Source organism: Mustelus asterias, chromosome 1, assembly GCF_964213995.1.
Source record: "Mustelus asterias chromosome 1, sMusAst1.hap1.1, whole genome shotgun sequence".
NCBI lineage: Eukaryota > Metazoa > Chordata > Chondrichthyes > Carcharhiniformes > Triakidae > Mustelus > Mustelus asterias.
This window is the reverse complement of record NC_135801.1, coordinates 113,216,745-113,234,946: the sequence shown is the minus strand read 5'-3', so window position 1 is coordinate 113,234,946 and position 18,202 is coordinate 113,216,745. Positions and strand designations below refer to the sequence as shown.

The 18,202-nt window shown below is 40.5% G+C and overlaps 1 protein-coding gene across 18 annotated transcripts in view; it reads left to right on the top strand.

Moving 5' to 3' along the window:
* fryl (furry homolog, like) overlaps positions 1–18,202 on the top strand; it is a 444,177-nt gene that overhangs the window by 90,842 nt on the left and 335,133 nt on the right. For 4 of the 18 annotated variants that reach the window (XM_078217185.1, XM_078217181.1, XM_078217180.1 and 1 more), the window contains exon 1: positions 4,161–4,835. The exons of the other annotated variants lie outside the window; for them this stretch is intronic. In XM_078217185.1, coding sequence (XP_078073311.1) covers positions 4,763–4,835 — 73 coding nt within the window. In that variant the 5' untranslated portion in view covers positions 4,161–4,762. Of the gene's footprint in view, positions 1–4,160; positions 4,836–18,202 lie in introns of those variants that run through there. 18 annotated transcript variants of the gene reach the window in all.

The following is an 18,202-nucleotide window of genomic DNA, read 5'->3' as shown; positions in this document are numbered from 1 at the left end:
CTATGATAAAAGGTTTGAATCACAGTGCTAACAAACACCATAGCACCAGCCTCCTAAGAGGAGCTTTCAGCCCTGAGCTGAGCATTGGTCTGCTTTAAATGTATATGTAAGCTTAAAGCATAATATTTCCTTTACATTTGTATTTTCACAGCTGTGTACTTGTTGTATTAATTTCACCTTAAGTGACATTATTAGTTGCTCTTTGCACATTATTCTTTTGAAGATTATTTTAACTTTTATTTAGGTGCATTTTATATCAATTGAGTCGCTGAAATAGTCACTGAACTGAGATAAAAATGTGGCATACAAATCCTTTTTTTCCTCCATTCATTTTTTAAACAATTTTTCTCTAAAGATGCTGACTCATGCTGTCGTAGATTGTTAATCCTGTGATACCTCAACCAAGTGGCTATTTTGCATGTGTGAGCCTATATGTTGAACGTTGGCAGGCTATTTGACTGCAGGGGAGGATAAACTGAGACAAATACACACCTTGTTCAACATCCAAACACACTTCCAGCAGAGATCCCTAGGTAATGGTGAGAACAAATACTCAATTGTTTAGCAGTTCTGATTTCCTGGGAATCAAACCTGAGGCGCAGTACAGCACTGCCTTGTGTCCACTAGTTGCAGGGCCTGTTTGAGTTCAGTAATGAAGCTCTTCACTTACAATACACAACTGGAGAAGTAAGGATTGTTCTGCTTAGAAAACAGAAATTGAGAGGAGAGAAAGTTGATGTAGCTGTCCAAAATTGAGGGATCATGATTGAGCAGATATAGGGCAATTGCTCCCTTTGGTGGAAAAGTTGAGAACCAGACGATACTGATATAAGGTGAATAGCAAAAGAACCAATGATGAGATAAGTTTTTTTTAATGCGGTGAATGAGTAGAATCTGGAATGTACTGCCCGAGGGTATGGTGGAGGCAGATTCACTGCTTTACTTAAACACAGTAAGAAGTCTCACAGCACCAGGTTAAGACTTCTTACTGAGACTTCTTACTGTGTACCCCAGTCCAACACCGGCATCTCCACATCATGATTACCTAAACAGCCATAATAACACTGTGGCTACCAGCATAGCACAGAGGCTGAATCCTCTGTGGCAATTAGCTCACCCGACCATTCAAAGCTGCTTCATATTTTGCTTGGACCACTTGACTGGATAGGAGCAATTGCTGTAACAATATAGTATGTCCTGTCTGCATGAGGCATGGCAAAAATCAATAAAATATCGATCCATTATTGGTCCAATATTGGTCCAATATCCTGGAATTCCATACATTGCAATATTTTGGGGACACTCAGACTTCAGCAATACTGGGAGAAGGCCCATCACCTTTTGAGACAACTTGGGAGTTTAGTGTTGACCTCACCAGTGTCACATATTCTAAGAACAAACAAATATTTCAAAAGACTGCCTACTTCCACCTCTAATATCACCTGTCTCCACCACTAACTCATTTCAATTACTGCTGAAGCACTCATCCACACTTTGGTTACCTCTTGATTCAACTACTCCAATGTTCTTCTCGTCTTCTTATTCTCAATTCTTTATAAACTGGAACTCATTCAACACTCAGCTATTCGGATCCTAACCCACATCAAGTCCTGCACACCCCTCAACCCTGCGCTCAGTGGCGTAAATTGTTTCCTGGTCCACCAACTACAGTATTTAAAAAATCTTATCCTCCAGTTCAAATCATGGCTTCCCTCCTCCTCATTAGTGCAATCTATATTAATGTCAAGACAAGGCTAGGTAGGAATGCATTCTATGAGGAGGACACAGAGGCTGTAAAGAAATATAGGCAGATGGCTGCTTGCTCGTATAGTATTTGAGTATTGCTAAAAATGAACATGTTGCTGAAGCTTTTCACTTTGTAGACATCAGGACAATTGCAAGAATGCCAAATTTCAAACAATTACAATTTGTACTATAGAAGAAAAGGGTGTTGATTGGTTGTCAGGTTCACTGATGGTTGAGGTATTGCCATGGAGAAAGCAACGGGGAACTATCGGCTCCCCAAGTTCCTGGGTAATTCAAAAGAGGTGCAAGGCTTGAATATATTCCTTTTGTTTGCAGAAACCAGGTTCCTGTCTTGAATGTATGTCACTTCCAGAAAGCATAAGTGAGCCATCTTACAAGCTCAACTGATTATTTTAAATTGGTTGTTAGTGTAGCTGTTGACATACTCAGGTTTGTTCAGTAAGTACTTTCCCCTTACAGAGTCACATCTAGCCGTAGATGTTTAGCTTTGGGTTTTGCAAGTGTGGCCGGATTGAGTATGGTCTGTGCTCTGCTGCTTGCGAACAATCAAAAAAAGATGCTGTTTGATTTAATCAGTCAATTATTAGGATGTGCGGCCTACACACCTGGCACCACACCAGCACTGAAATTAATGTAGGACATTGCTTGATTGTATGATAGGTAGAACAACATTTTGGACTGATAGTAGTATCCTGTTAGTGGTTACCACTCTTGTAGCCACTGCACAAGGAGCAGCATGATACATATCGGTTACATGAGTGGGCAAAATTTGAAGAAGGCATATAGTGTGGGCAAGTGTGATGTTATTCACATGGGTTGTAAGAATAGAAAAGTGGAATTTTTTAAAAGGCATGAAACTTGTAAATGTTGATGTTCAGGAAGTAGGAAATACTTGTCCAAGGAACACAAAGTTAACATGCAAAAATAGAAAGCAATTAGGAAAGCAAATAGCATGTTGAGTTTCATTGCAAGGGGATTGGAGTGTAAGAATAAAGAAGTCTTGTTACAATGTACGTGGCTTTGGTGACAACACACCTGGAATTAATGTGTGCAGTTTTTGGTTTCTATGTTTAAATAAGGTATACTTGTATTGGAGGCAATACAGTGCAGGGTCACTCAATTGGTCCCTGGGATAGCACAGGTTCACTCGGTTGGTCCATGGGATGAAAAGATTGCCCTATGTTGAGAGGCTAAGTAAATTAGGTCTATAATTACCTGATGTTTAGAAGAATGAGCAGTGATTTCATTTAAGCATCCAAAATTCTGGAAGAGCTTGACAGGATAGGCACTGAGAGATTTTTCCCCCCCAGGCTGGGGGACCAAGAACAAAAGAGCACAGTTTCAGGTTAGGATTTAGGACCGAGATGAATATAAATTTCTGCACTCAGAGTTGTGAATCTTTGGAATTGTCTACTCCAGAGTTTGAGAATGCTCCATTATTGACATTATTTAAGGCTGTGGTTGAGAAATCTTTGGGGTATCAGAGAATCAAAGGATACGTGGAATGGTTGATGAAGTGAAGTTGAGGCTGAAGATCAGCCATGTCTACTTGAATAGCAGAGCAGGCCTAATGGGCTACATAGTTTCCTAGTGTTCCTATTTGGTTTGTCCTTATCTCTAATGTCGTCCAGCCCTAAAACTCTTGAACGTCTTTGTGCTTTCCCAATCCCTTTGCTCCACCATTGCCGCCTTTACCTTCAGCCATCTCGGTCCGACATTCTAAAAGCCCCCTTACCAAATCTCCCTTTCTCCCCACATCTCTCTCCTCCTTTAAGACCCTGCTTAAAACCCACCTCTTTGATCAGGCTTTTGACCACCTGTCCTATTGTCTGCTTTCTTGGCTCTGCATCACCTTTTATCTCTGAAGTAAGTGTCCTGGGATGTTTTCCTGCATTAACATCCTTACATAAAAATAAATTCTTATTGTCATAGCGCTTTTTTTATGGAACTGAGATGGGGCATAATCTTTTAATTGGACAATATTTTAATAAAAATAAACTGCTTCTGTTGAATACTTTAAATGTTTAGCTAAGATTCAGACAAAATTGTTGTTAAAATGGTGCATTATGTAGTTAAAAATCATCCAAGTAAATTTGCTTCTGTGATGGATTTAACATTATAATCTTTTTCTGTTCTACTTAAGAGAAATTTTGTTTGAGCTGATAGAGAGGAAAAGATTTCTGTGAGGTAAGATGAAAAGCTGCACTATAGGCTGAAAAACCACAGTATTGATTGCATCACCCTACACCCTCCTCCTCCCCTCCCCCCCAAGCAAAAGCCAGGCAGCTAGCATTATCTTTGGGAGATTAAATGGGATGCTGTATCATGCGTCATCACAAGCATGCTGAGAAGTCGCTGATTATTGACTGGGTGGGCTGTGCTGTAGGAAGTGATGTGCTGCTGTGAAGCGACACTGCAGCCAGGCTTTTCAGAAGCAGGCAGCGACAAAGAATGTACTTCAGTGATGACTTTGTGAAATGTTGTCCGTTGTACAAGGCTATACGACGGGATGTGCTTTGGTGGTTCCATTCTGTGTATTTTATTTCTCGGGTAGCTGGAACTAAGTACTTGTTTTCAATAGTTCTGAGCTCCACCCTTCTGTACTGTATTTACCAACATCATAGGAAGCAGCTGGTAACAGTTGTTCGATTTAGCCATTAAAGACTACCCTTTCTGTGTGAATCATATGGTTCAGTCTTTGCGGAAGATGCATATTGTTGTGCCCTATGAAAGATGAAATTGTCCTTCAAACTACCCTCCATGTAGAGTAAGTTTCCTGGCTGGCTTAAGAGTTCATCTGCATTCAGCATTGCTGGAACTCAAAATGTGCGTCACATAGAAAGACTGCATGATAATGAGAAAGGGACACTTGAGGCCAGAACTGCTCTGCCGTTGAAAGGAGTCAGGGGACAGCAATTTGAGACGAAATAAACACACAGCCAGGGCAAACTGTTGTGGTAAATCTTCTTGTTGCTGTTACTCATCAAAAGGCAAAATGTTAAGCCTACAGGATTCTGTGTTTTTTGAAATCGGCATCAAGTCTCTGCTGAAGTCTTGGAGCAGTAGCTGTAAGTAAAAAAAATCATCTATATATTCAAATAATAAATGTGATTGTGCCAAGTGAGAGCTTGGTATTTAAATATCTTAAGAGCTGTGTAAGAATGGAAGAAAATTATCTATAATATGAACCCTTTAACTGCCTATTTATTCACTGTTGATCTTTTGTGTCATTCCCTTTGCTGTAAATAAGCTGATGTGCATTAATCTATGGAGTCACTGCATTCAATTTTTTATACATTTTATTCACCACCTTGGTACTGTGAACAATATGTGGCCAGCGATTTGGGTTTTATTTCTATTGCAACCACAGTATTAGTGTTCTGTTGCCTATGATTTCAAATACATTAATAATTAGTTGTAATCAGTCAATATTTATATGCTGAGTTAATTTTGTAGCTGGGGGTTAATGTTTTTGACAATTCAGATAATGCAGCACAGCTTATTCACCATTAGGAAATGTTATGAAACGTTCACAGATATATGTGCTAAGTTCTCTTTTGCAAAGCCAGATATAGAGCTATATCATTCCAATGTTATGACCTGGCTCAGAGTACAGAATGTAAGTGCATAGCTAGCTGCTGTTTGATTATAGTTTTGCTTTTTCTATTCAGCAACAGCAGTGAAGTGACATTAATATGGCTGGCTTTTGGTATGCACACTTTCTGCCAACATTTTGAATGCTGGTAGTTCATACTTTTTGTCAGGAACATTATGTGAAACAGCTGTCTCTTGCATGTTGTAAGTGCTTTTGTTTATCATTCCCACCCACCCCCCCCCCTCAAACAAGCGTACACACACACAGACACAGACACACATACTGGATTAACAATGTTTTGACCACCGACAAAAAACGTGGCAATGAAGGTTGCAATATTGGTAGATGTGCCGGCCTACGGTTGGAAAGTAACTCACCCATTTTGAGGCTAATGATCCTAATCATTTGAGCATATTCACTGTCAGCATTTTAAAGATGATCCTTTACCAGTGGTTTAGTGCTGCACTCAAAAAACATATTGGGCCTGACCTCTATACTGTATTAAGAAATCAGGTGATATAACGCTTTCAGTTGAATAACAGAATTATTTTGGATTTATTATGCTGTAAGTTGAGCTCCCGGCTGAGAGGCAGGAGGTGGGGGTGGGGAACATAGTGAATGTTACATTGCTTCACTTGCCAACTGTCAGCCTGAGAGATGATAACAGAGGAATTGGTAAACCAGAATGGGGCAATAGTGGGAGAAAAGCAATTTTTTGGTTAATGCTTTTCTTCATGAGGATTTTACAGATGGTATTGTATATTTGTAACTTTATAAAATTGTCATGGCTAAATTTTGTGTATTTCATCTGCTGGTTAGGAAACTGCAGTGGTTGAAAATCTCAAAGGGTATTTTTGAACCACCTTTAATTAATCTCCATGAGGTGTTCTTGAGAGAGCTAGAAGAGTATTCATCCTTTCCTTTAATTTCCAAATAATTCAAACATATTTATTTCCTCAGGGAAGTCAGATGCTAGTAGAAACTGGGATTTCAATTATTCATGCAGCACCTGAGGCTAAATAACAAACCGAGATTAAGCACTCAACTTGGGGCCAAAGGGTAAATCCCTGATGGTTGGTCTTGGCCACTTTGTTACACGCAGTTATAGCTTGACATTGGAAAGAAACAGCTTAGCCATCTACCCTCTCATTTGTGCCAAAAGAGGAAGGAGAGAAGCAAAAAAAATGCTTCTCGAAGGAGAGCAGCAATAGCCATTTTGTCCCAACTCCTTGGAACCACATGCCTGATTTTTGTGGTCTTCCATGTTAGTTTTTAAAAATGTATTTTCTCAAAGGATATGAATTACACTGACGGGTTGCATTTATTATCCACTTCTGGTTATCATGCCAAGTTGGCAGTAGGCCTTCTCCTTGAACTATTGCTCCTGTTATTTGCTAAGTTGTCCACCAACATTCTGCACTGACCGTGGTAGATCTCCAAAGCTCCCCTGTGACTTACTGATGTGGAACCTGCAGTTTTTGGTGTTGTGCATGTGGGCAGTCCTGGATAATATATTCAATATCTTTGTTTCTGTGTCGGAATTATTTCTGGTGCTTGTCTTTCCCAATCCTCTGTTGATTTAAGATTGGTCTCCCCTCTTAATGGTGTTATAAGAGTAAGGGATCTGTTGGGGCATGAGGTTACAGAACGTGTTTGCATAGAACAAACAGTTGCTCAGTTTTGGGGTACCATTTATATGTCCTCAGTCTGTACCATTTGTTATGATAGTATCACACTGCAAGGGGGAGGATGTCCTTATTGTGAAAATGAAATTTCAAAACGACTTTGAGGTAGCTGTAGACAAAATTGTCTGTAAAGGTATATTGGGGTTGGACAAGTAGATTTTTCTTTGTTTGCCTTCACCACCTAACCTAGGACCAATTTGACAGTGCAATTTTTCAGAATTCAGTGAGTAATGAAATTACTGAGCCATTCTTGAAGAATGAACAGCTTTTATATTGCTGAAACTTCTTAACTAATGAGATCAAAAATTAAAATTTTTTAAGAGTAAATTGTCTTTTGTACTTTACAGAGAATGTCCAGCACAGAAGCTGGCTGTTAGGCTCAACCAATTCACGTTGATGTTTATGCTCCATGCAAACAGCCTTCCACAACTCTTCACCTCACCCTATCAGCATAACCTTCTTATTCCTTTCTCCTTCATGTATTTATCTAGTCATTAGTACCCATAGGAATAAAAATTATTATAATTAAATTACATAGGCTAAATAAAATGCCTTTGTGCAACCAATATTGATAGTGTGGAAACCTCTGTCACAAGTTGTTAATGAAACAATCCTTACATTTTAAGGCGAAGGCACAAAGGGTCTCTGAAAGGGTAAGAGAGCAAGCAGGAGAATTGGATTAATCGAGGACACTCATGGGGAGGAAAAAGGCAGCATAAAATTCACAAGACATCTACAGATATACAGCTATGACTGTAACACTACATTCTGCACGCTCTCGTTTCATTCTCTATGAACAGTATGCTTTGTATAGTGCACAAGAAACAATACTTTTCACTATGTTAATACATCTGACAATAATAAATCAAATCAAAGATGACTCTCCCACACATACTTAATTCATCCATCTAGACAATCCTATGCTCCCCATTGCATCATCTAATTGTCTCTTAAATAATTCAGGATTTTCACCCTTCCCATTTTGCTTGGAAATCCACTCTAATTGTTGATCCCTCTAATATTGGTTTTAAAATTATTTATTGATAGTTTAGATCTGCTCCAGCAATTTAATAGATAGTATTCTTGATTAACTTTTTATATCATTGATTATTTTATTTACTTTACAAATTATCTCTTGGGTGTCCCCTATCGAATCAGTCATTCCCCATGACTTTAAACCAGTGATGGGCAACCCAGGCTAGTGAGTAGGTCGCATGAATGGCCCTACATCTCAGTGGGGCACAAGATTGAAGTCGGGCTTCTTTACGAACCATGAGGCCATGAATAAGAGTGAATACATTTAATACATGATGAATATTTCATAACTAGTTATAGAAAATGCTTTAATCATTCATATCTTAATAGAACTGTCATTAACTTCAAATGGTAAAAACAAAAGAAATATTTACACTTTGGGTGCAGAGGGAGCGCATGGATCCCAAGTCAGTTTTTTAAAATAGAATTCCTACAGTGCAGAAGGAGGCCATTTTGGCCCATCGAGTCTGTGCTGATCACAATCCCACCCAGGCCCTATTCCTGTAACACTCATTTAACCTGCTAATCCCCCTGACATTAGCGTCAATTTAGCATGGCTAATCAACCTAACCCGCACATCTATTGACTGTAGGAGGAAACCCACGCAGAATGGGCGAAAGTGCAAACTCCACATATACAGTGACCCGAGACCGGACTTTAACCCCAGGTCCCTGGTGCTGTGATGCAGCAGTGCTAACCACTGTGCCATCGTGCCGCCATGTTGTGTAGAATCAGTATGCACCTCACAGTGCATTCCAAATCATAACTCGCTGCATAACAACATTCCTGCTTATCTTCACCTTGATTCTTTTGCTGTTTGTCTTAAATTTGTGTTTTCTGATTATTAACCCTCTGCCACTGGAAATAGTTCCCCCTATCTAATTTAACAAGTCTTCATTTTGTGAAACTTTATTAACCCTCAGACCTCTCAAACAATCGCAACATCTGTCATCTCACTGCATACAACCTCAACTCTCATTCTAGTAAGTTTCTGCCTTTGCATCCTTCCTTATATTGTGGTGCTGAGAATTGGACACATTGTTCATCAAAATGTTGGTTACCTAAGAGTTCAATTTTCAACTGATCCGGGATGATCTCCTGGTACGCAATACCATATAAATCCATCCTTTTAGGCAAACCAGAGAAACAGCTCTTCTGTTGTTGAAATTGGAGCATCTCGAACTCGAGGATACATGCAGGAAATGTAAGGGTTGTCAGCATTTCCATGGATCCATTAGCCTGTGAATAAGCCTCTGACTGTATTCGTGGATATATTAATTTGTGACTCTGCCTGTTGTCATCCCCAGGCATACCAACTCTCAAGATTTTGCAAGAGGGCTGCAGAATCTTGTAATTTTTGTAATCAGGTTGCCAATTTTGAACTGGAGTGACAGCGCTGTCCTTTTCTCTCGGCTTTGGCGTTACAGAAGGCCTAGAGAACTGTCTTAAATCATCGGCCTCATTTTCAAATTCCTGCATGCTGACTTTTTAACTTTCTGGTTTATCCTTGTCTCTTGGCTTTAGCAGTGAGTTCAGCAGTTGATTTTTAAAAATAATAGAACTGTCAGGAATTTAATTACTAGAGAATTCCAGTTGTTGAAGTGCTGGGTGACACACATTTTACTGTGCATTACTTTACATTTCAGTGTTAAACTACACCTGCCATGTGTCTGCCCAATGTAGCTGTTTGTCTAAATTTCCAAGTGTGTGCCTCTAAGGAGAACCATCAAAGATGCCAAGAGACAGTACCGGACCAAGCTAGAGTCCCAGGCTAGTCCCACGGACTACCACTGACTATGGCAAGGTCCGAAAGACATAACAGGCCACAAGATGAAGGCCAGTAGAATCGCCAATGCACCCCTCCCCGATGAGTTCTATGCCCATTTTGAGCAAGAGCTCACCTTCCGCCCCGGTAGCCTTGGCCGAACCAGTATCCGAGGTCACCATCGCAGATGTCAGATTAACCTTCTCGAAAGTCAATCCACAGAAAGCACTGGCGAGATGGGGTATCCAGATGAGCACTCAGATCCTGCACGAACCAACTGGTGGGGATATTCATAGACATCTTTAGCCTTGCCTTACACCAATCTGAGGTCGGTGTAAGGCTGCTTCAGAAAGATGACCATCATCCCTTGTACCAAAGAAAAGTCATGCAGCGTGCCTTAATGACTATTGCCCGGTGGCTCTGATATCCATCATTATGATGTGCTTTGAAAGGTTAGTCATGGCTCGGATCAATTCCGGCCTCCCAAATTGCCTGGATCCGCTACATTTTGCCCATTGCCGTAACAATTCCACAGCAGAAGCCATCTCTCTGGCCCTACACTCAACCCTGGAATGCCTGAATAACAAAGGCACTTATGTCAGACTCCTATTTATTGACTACAGTTTGGCCTTCAACACCATTATTCCTCCAAAACCCATCTCCAAATTCCGTGGCCTGGGGCTCGGCCCATCCTTCTGCGACTGGATCCTAGACTTCCTAACCCGCAGACTGCAATCAGTAAGGATAGGCAACAACACCACCTCCACGATTACCCTCAATACTGGTGCCCTACAAGGCTGTGTCCTCAACTCCTTACTATACTCCTTATACACTTATGACTGTGTGACCAAATTCCCCTCCAACTTGATTTTCAAGTTTGCTGATGACACCACTGTAGTGGGTCGGATCTCAAACAATGATGAGATGGAGTACAGGAAAAAGATAGAGAATCTGGTGCAATGGCAATAATCTCTCCTTCAATGGCAGTAAAATGAAGAAGATAGTCATCGACTTCAGGACGCGTAGTGGAGGACATGTTCCTGTCTATATCATGATGTGGAGATGCCGGCGTTGGACTGGGGTGAACACAGTAAGAAGTCTCACAACACCAGGTTAAAGTCCAACAGGTTTATTTGGTCGCAAACTTGTTGGACTTTAACCTGGTGTTGTGAGACTTCTTCCTGTCTATATCAACAGGGATGAGGTGGAAATGGTAGAAGCTTCAAGTTTCTATGTGTCCAGATCACCAACAACCTGTCCTGATCCCTCCAAGCCGATGTTAGAGTTAAAAAAGCCCACCAATGTCTCTACTTTCTCAGGAGGTAAAGGAAGTTTGGCATGTCCGCTACGACTCTCACCAACTTTTACAGATGCACCATAGAAAGCATTCTTTCTTGTTGCATCACAGCTTGGTGTGGCTCCAGCTCTGTCTAAGACTGCAAAAGACTACAAAAGATTGTGAACGAAGTGCAGTCCATCACGCAAACCAGCCTTCCATCATGGACTCTGTATACAGTTCCCGTTGCCTCGGAAAAGCAGCCAGCATAATCAAGGACTCCACGCACCCCAGACGTACTCTGTTGCACTTTCTTCTGTCAGGAAAAAGATAAAAATGTCTGAGGTCACGTACCAACCAGCTCGAGAACAGCTTCTTCCCTGCTACCATCAGACTTTTGAATTAACGTACCATATAAGTTGATCTTTCCCTACACCCTATGACTGTAGCACTACATTCTGCACCCTCTCCTTTCCTTCTCTATGAACGGTATGCTTTGTTTGTATAGCACGCAAGAAATAATACTTTTCACTGTATGTTAATACATGTGACAAATCAAATCCTATATCACTCCCAAATTATTAATATATATTAAAGCCATGTTCCTAATACCTAACTCTAGGGGACATCCCTGTACATTTATTCCCGCACTGCCCCCACCCCCCCAATCTGATAAAGAATCATTCACCATTATCGACTGCCTTTTGTCTCTTGACCTGTTTTGCATCCATCTTGCCACTACTCCGTGAATCCCATAGGCTTCAGTTTTTTTGCCAGCAAGTTTATGTGGCACTTTGTCAAACACGGTTTGAGCATCCACGTACACAGCATAGCTATAGTACTTTCATCAACACTTGCTGTATTTAATCGAAGAATTCAATCAAATTTGTGAACAGAATTTGCTGTTAGCGAATCCACATTGACCATCATTTATTGTTCCATGTTCTTCCAAGTGATAATTTATGTTGTCCCCCATTAAGGTCTCTTGGAGTTATATGAACATACGAACGAGGAGCAGGGTGAGCCTTTCAGCTCTTCCAGCTGAATGTTCCCACTTCTGATGGGATGATGATTGGCCCAGAGTTACTGGCTTGATACCTCTTTGCTTTTGTTGATCAGGTGCATTACATTTATAACCTTCCTCAGATACCTCTCCCATATCCAAGGAGGATTGAAAAATTGTGGCCAAAGTCTTAGCTATTCCCATCATTACCTCCTCAGCAACTGAGGATGCATCCTATTTGGATAAGGTGGCTTTTCTATTTTAATTATTCAAACTATTTCCTTTTTATCTATTTTATCCTGTGTAGTTCCTCAATCCCTTTGTTTACTTTCACATGGACATAATGCTGCTCTTTTGCGAAAACAGATGCAAAGTATTCACTTTGTGCCTTAGCATTACCTTGTGACCTCCACAAGATTTCCTTTTTGATCTCCAAATGACCCCACCTTTTCCATGACTATCTTTTTACTCTCTCTACTGCCTCCAGGCTTAAATATTTCCTTTATTTCTCAGTGACAAAAGCTTGTTACAGTTGGGCTAAATGACTTAATTCCAAGCAGTAATCTTTTATGATTCTAACAAATACACCAACAAGAGAGATTGTGTAAATTTTATTCAAATGACCTATTTGGGTGTTGCCTATATCGATTTACTTAAATAAAGAAAGTTTTCTTTATTTCAAGTAACTCATAACTGCCCGTGTCAAATTTGTGTTTTTTGTTATGACCATTGAGGACACATGCAGGATTTGGCATTTCTTTCCCACTGCTCGATTAATCATGATGAGTTTTTTAAAGTAATTAGTTGAAGTTTATTTATTAATGTCACAAGTAGGCTTACACTAACACTGCAATGAAGTTTCTCTGAAAATCCCCTAGTCGTCACGTGCCAACACCTGTTTGGCTACAGTGAGGGAGAATTTAGCATGGCCAATACACCTAACCAGCATGTCTTTGGACTGTGAGAGGAAACCAGAGCACCCGGAGGAAACCCGCATAGACACTGGCAGAATGTGCAAACTCCACACAGACAGTGACCCAAGCCAGGAATCGAACCCGGGCCCCTGGTGCTGTGAGGCATCAAATATAAGGATGAAGATATTAATTCAATGTCTGTACTTAACCGTGTGCTGATGAGATGTGCTGATTTGGAAGAACTCAGTCTGACGGACTTTCTTGAGCTTAAACACAGATATTAACATTTTATTTGGGTTAAAAACCTTCCAGGGAAACATACAAGGATGTTAAATTTAAGCACATGCTCTGACCTTCACAATGGACATGCACTAAACAAACATGCAAAATTACAAATTATGCAGTAGAGAAAGTTAACCTTTGGTCAAACCAAAGTTCAATAATAAAGTGTAAAAGCATAAGAGAGTTCGCTGTTTATGATTCCTTGGCTGCTGTTTGCGGTTGAGGCAGATTTTTCATAGTGGTGTTGAAATTATAGGAGGACTGAGGCCGATGTAAACTGCAATCTGTCTTTTTCAAAAGTGAATACCATTGCACCTAATGTTCTTTTTGGTTGTAATTCACTATCTCTGTGACAGATTGAAAAATGTATCAGAGATAGGCTCTTGAACTTGAGAGCACTAGGGAAAGAGGTATTACCGCTTCAATAGATAGCTTCGTCTAGACTAAAACAACCAGGATGTTGTAATAAAAGACATTTCAAAATGGTTACTCTAGTCATATGATGTCTCTCTGTATAATTAGTTGGGTATTCCACAGAAGCTAATTGATTAGCCAAGGTCTGTCCAGACATATGCTATTGCGTTATGCCTAGGTGGTTAATTTCTTTAATGTGCTCATCATCATCTCTGATTAGACCATTCTTCCATAAGATGAGCGAGGATGAACATTTCAACACCTTCTCTATAGCCACTATCTTGGTAGATCTTCTGTCTCTGCCTGAAATGGAATATAGAAATGCAGATGGTGAGAGCCAGTTACAGGTTTCAGTTCATTTCTGAAGTAATTCTTGACATCAGCAGGTATTCAGTTCCTTTGGAGATTTGCTGTGGCATGTCCCAATTGTAATCCATGTTGGAAACTGCCAGAATCGGACCAACTTGTAATACCAGATATGTCTGATGACCTGTGGCATCTATTTTAAGTCAATGGCTTTGTTTGTTTTTTAAAAAAAATGTCCTGTTTTGTTTGTTTATTTACTTATTCAACTTTTGTTTAACCTTTGGTTAATTACGTCAGTCAATTGAGAACCAGCTATCATTCACAATGACCAAGAGGCTATTCCGCAGCAAGTCATCCATGGTAATAGAATTAATTAGGTTCAGCTTTAGTTGTCATTTGTTTCAGTCATTGGCAGTTGCAAACTGAAATGAATTATAACAAAGACTGTTGTGCTCACTCTTGCAGTGACCAATTTGATCATGTCACAACCTCAGATTATAAGAGTCAGTAAAATATAACCAACTTTTCAAATAGGTAGGTGTTTTCCCGAGCAAGTGTTGCTAAGTTAACGTTTACAATGGTGGACAATGTGTTGATGAAGTGGGTTGCTTTGTCCTGGATGGTGTTAAAGCTTCTTAACAGTTGTTGGAACTGTTGCATTCAGACAAGTGAAGATTAGTCCATCACACTACTGAATTGTGTCTTCTATGTGGGGAGCAGCTTTGCATGGGAACGGCTAGGTGGCCAAGAATTTGAGTCAGAGGTGAGTTACTCACTGCAGAATTCCAGCCTCTAACCAGATCTTTTGGCCACACTATTAATATCATTTGAGGATGTTGATTGTGGGGGATTTAGTAACGCTGTTGAATAGTAACGGGGCAATAGTTAGATTCTATCTTGGTGGAGATGGTCATTGCTTAGCACTTGGGAGCAAATGTTCCTTGTTATTTATCAGCACAAGCCTAATATTGTCCAGGTCTTGCTGCATAATGGCACAAAGTCAAGAATGATGTTGAACATTGTGCAATCATCAGCGTACTTTCCTACTTTTGACCCTTTGATGGAGGGAAGGCCAGTGAAGCAGCTAAAGATAGTTGGTTGAGATGATTAGCCTCGAGTAGCCACAGCCATCTTCCTTGGCATAACTCTTACCAGTGGAGAGTTATCCCCCTAATTTCCATTAACTTCAATTTTGCTAAGGATCCTTGCTGCCACACTTGGTCACATACCGCCTTGATGTCAAGGGCAGTCACTCTCACCTTCTCTGGTATAGTGTCTAGAGTTGAAGTTGAAGACGCAAACTATTGATTAAGTTGGAAGTGTTATCTCTGTGGTAGCACCCCAACCTTAATCAATAGTTTGTATGTTGAACTCCAACTCTAGAAACTTTTGCACAGAATCTAAGATGACACCTCAGTGCAGAACTGGGAAAGAGCTATGCTGCCAGAAGTGCTGTATGTCAGAGGAGGTGTGAATGACTGCCCTGGAGAGAAAAAGTTACCTTCATATTTATGCCAAAAAAAGTTATTGGGGTCTAGTCTGGCTTTCTAATGTAACTTGGGGTTCTGGTCCAGCACCCAAACAATAAAGTTAGATATTGTTTCATCTTATGGAACATTATTACAATTATCCATTGTTGCAGACATGTTTACTACAAAAATAGATTTGCATGTGGTTTTTGAATGTTATTGCCAAGAAGTGTACAATATCTTGCTGTGCTGTCAAATTAAGAATGCTGACCTCTTGTTTCCTAAGTTGTTTAGTTTTTGTTGTGAGAAGCACAGTGCAATAAGGTTGATAACTGACACTATTCGAGAACTTGCTAAGGCAAACCCTACATGTTTAATATACTCAAGGCCAGCTTCTTTTATTTAAGTTATACAATCAATGTTATTCTTCCAAATAGAAGTTCAAATTTGAGCTCGTTCTATAAAAATATTTTCTATTACGTTCAGGACATTGACCTTGGGCTCTGTCACTGACTGTCTTGCTTATGGGCTAGGAATTTCCTTTGAGGTACTCCCACGTTGCTGTCATAATCTGAGCGGAATTGTGGAGACAAACCTGTTTTTGCATCCAACCATGGTTTCCATCACATTTGTGGCAAAATTAGTGACTAGGCAGGAACAGCTCTGAGGACACTTCAGGCCATGTTTGCTCAACGTACTATGGCAATGTCCGAATTGCCACAAATTCCAAATTACATTTAAAGGAGCAGAGTCAGAATTTGTAGATACAGTTGCTTTAGAATTTGAAAATTACACTGCTGCAGGATGTGCCAGTCAGTATGGTTGCAATCTGAATTTGTATTTGAAACTTGGTTGAGAATGGAAGTTCAACAATTTTTATTGGCTGGGCTGCCAGTTGGAATTTGGCTTGGTGGCCTTGGCAGTTGGCTTGGGATGGGGTTGGATTCTGGAAGCGAATTTCCAGTAACAGCACTGCAATAACAATTGATCACAATGTGATGTTGATGGTGACCATAAAAAAAGGCAGCTAAGAACACCTTGATTTTTGTCTTGTGGTGTTTCAAGGATCGATTTTTGATTTGTGACTAGACGTGGTAGACTTCTCATTTGAGTATGTCCAAGCTGTAAATGACTTTAAGCTCTTTGGATCCCCTTGTGATATAAGATAATACAAAATAGGAGCAGAAGTAGGCCATTCAGACATTTGAGTCTGTTTCGCCATTCAATAAGATCTGATTGTGAATTTGCTGCTTCCATGTGATCCAGTTGGCTGCAGTATTTCCCAAGAGAGGTGGTCTGCAATGCAGAAGGTTGGAAAGCTTTAGTTTTACAGTTTTCCTTGTATCGTTTGTATTTACCACCTTAATGTTGCCTTGAGACAGTTCCCCATATAGGATTTGCCTGGGAATTCAGTAATCATCCATGCGAGAGATGATCATTGTTGACAGCTGCCCTTCAATTTGAGGATAATGACGAGTGAGGGCCATAGCCTTGCTATGGGTCTTCAGTGGGCTGGTCTCAACTCATAAATCTTTGAGCACATGAAGCAAGAATGTCCTATAGAACCACAGAATCCCTACAGTGCAGAAAGAGACCATTTGGCCCATTGGGTCTGCACTGACTCTCTGACAGAGCACTTTACTCAGGCCCACCCACCTCCAGTCCCCGTAACCCCAAACATTTACCCCACTAATCCCCCTAATCTACCATCTTGAGATACTGAAGGGTAATTTAGCATGGCCAGTCAACCTAACCTGCACATCTTAAGACTGTGGGAGGAAAACAGAGCACCCAGAGGAAACCCACGCAGACATTGGGGGAATGTGCAAACTCTACACAGACGGTCGCATAGGGGCAGAATCGAACGCAGGTCTCTGGTGCTGTGAGGCAGCAGTACTTACCAGTGTGCTACAGTGGGGCTCTTTTGGGGAGCCTTTTGACGGCAAACACTTGCTGCTGTAGTTCATAGAAGGTTGAGCTAGCACAGCTGATGTGATGTTGGATTTCCTTGTCATTGATGGCCTTTTGAGAGATGTGGCTGCTATGGAGAGTGCTCAACATATTCCAGAGTCTCCTGTAACATATATGGGAGATGTGTATTAATATGAGTTTTGTTTTGGCAGCACTCAAGGATAGGCTAACTTCTTTGTATGCAGTGAGTGGCTTGCAAATCCATTGCAAAATGGCAATAATACTACTGTCATCCACAAAATGGAGATCCTGCATGTTTATGATGGTCAGTTTAGTTTTGCTATGGAGGTGACTGAAGTTGAAGAATTTTCCATCTAGGTGGTACTTAATACACAGACCAGAGAGCAGTTGATCTTTGCTGAATCGAATAACCACAGTCTGGTAGATTGTAAATAGTATGGGGACTGACATATAGCCTTGCTTGGCTCCCAAGCCAAATTTTGAAAGCATCTATTTTGATCTCCTACTCAAGACAGTTGCAGTCAGGTTATCATGAGCAATTACAGGATCGTAATCAAGTTTCTTGTATATCCAAATCTCTTGCTTAAGTCACAAAGCTTCAGATTTACTGAATCAAATGCTTTCGTCAGGTTGATTAATGCAGTGAAGAGTTCCTGGCTTGAAGAGAGATTGGGGGAACTCTTTTTGCAGCATTCAAGGACAGGTTGACTTCTTTGAAGAATGACAGGTGATCTTATTGAAACCTAAAAATACTTGAAG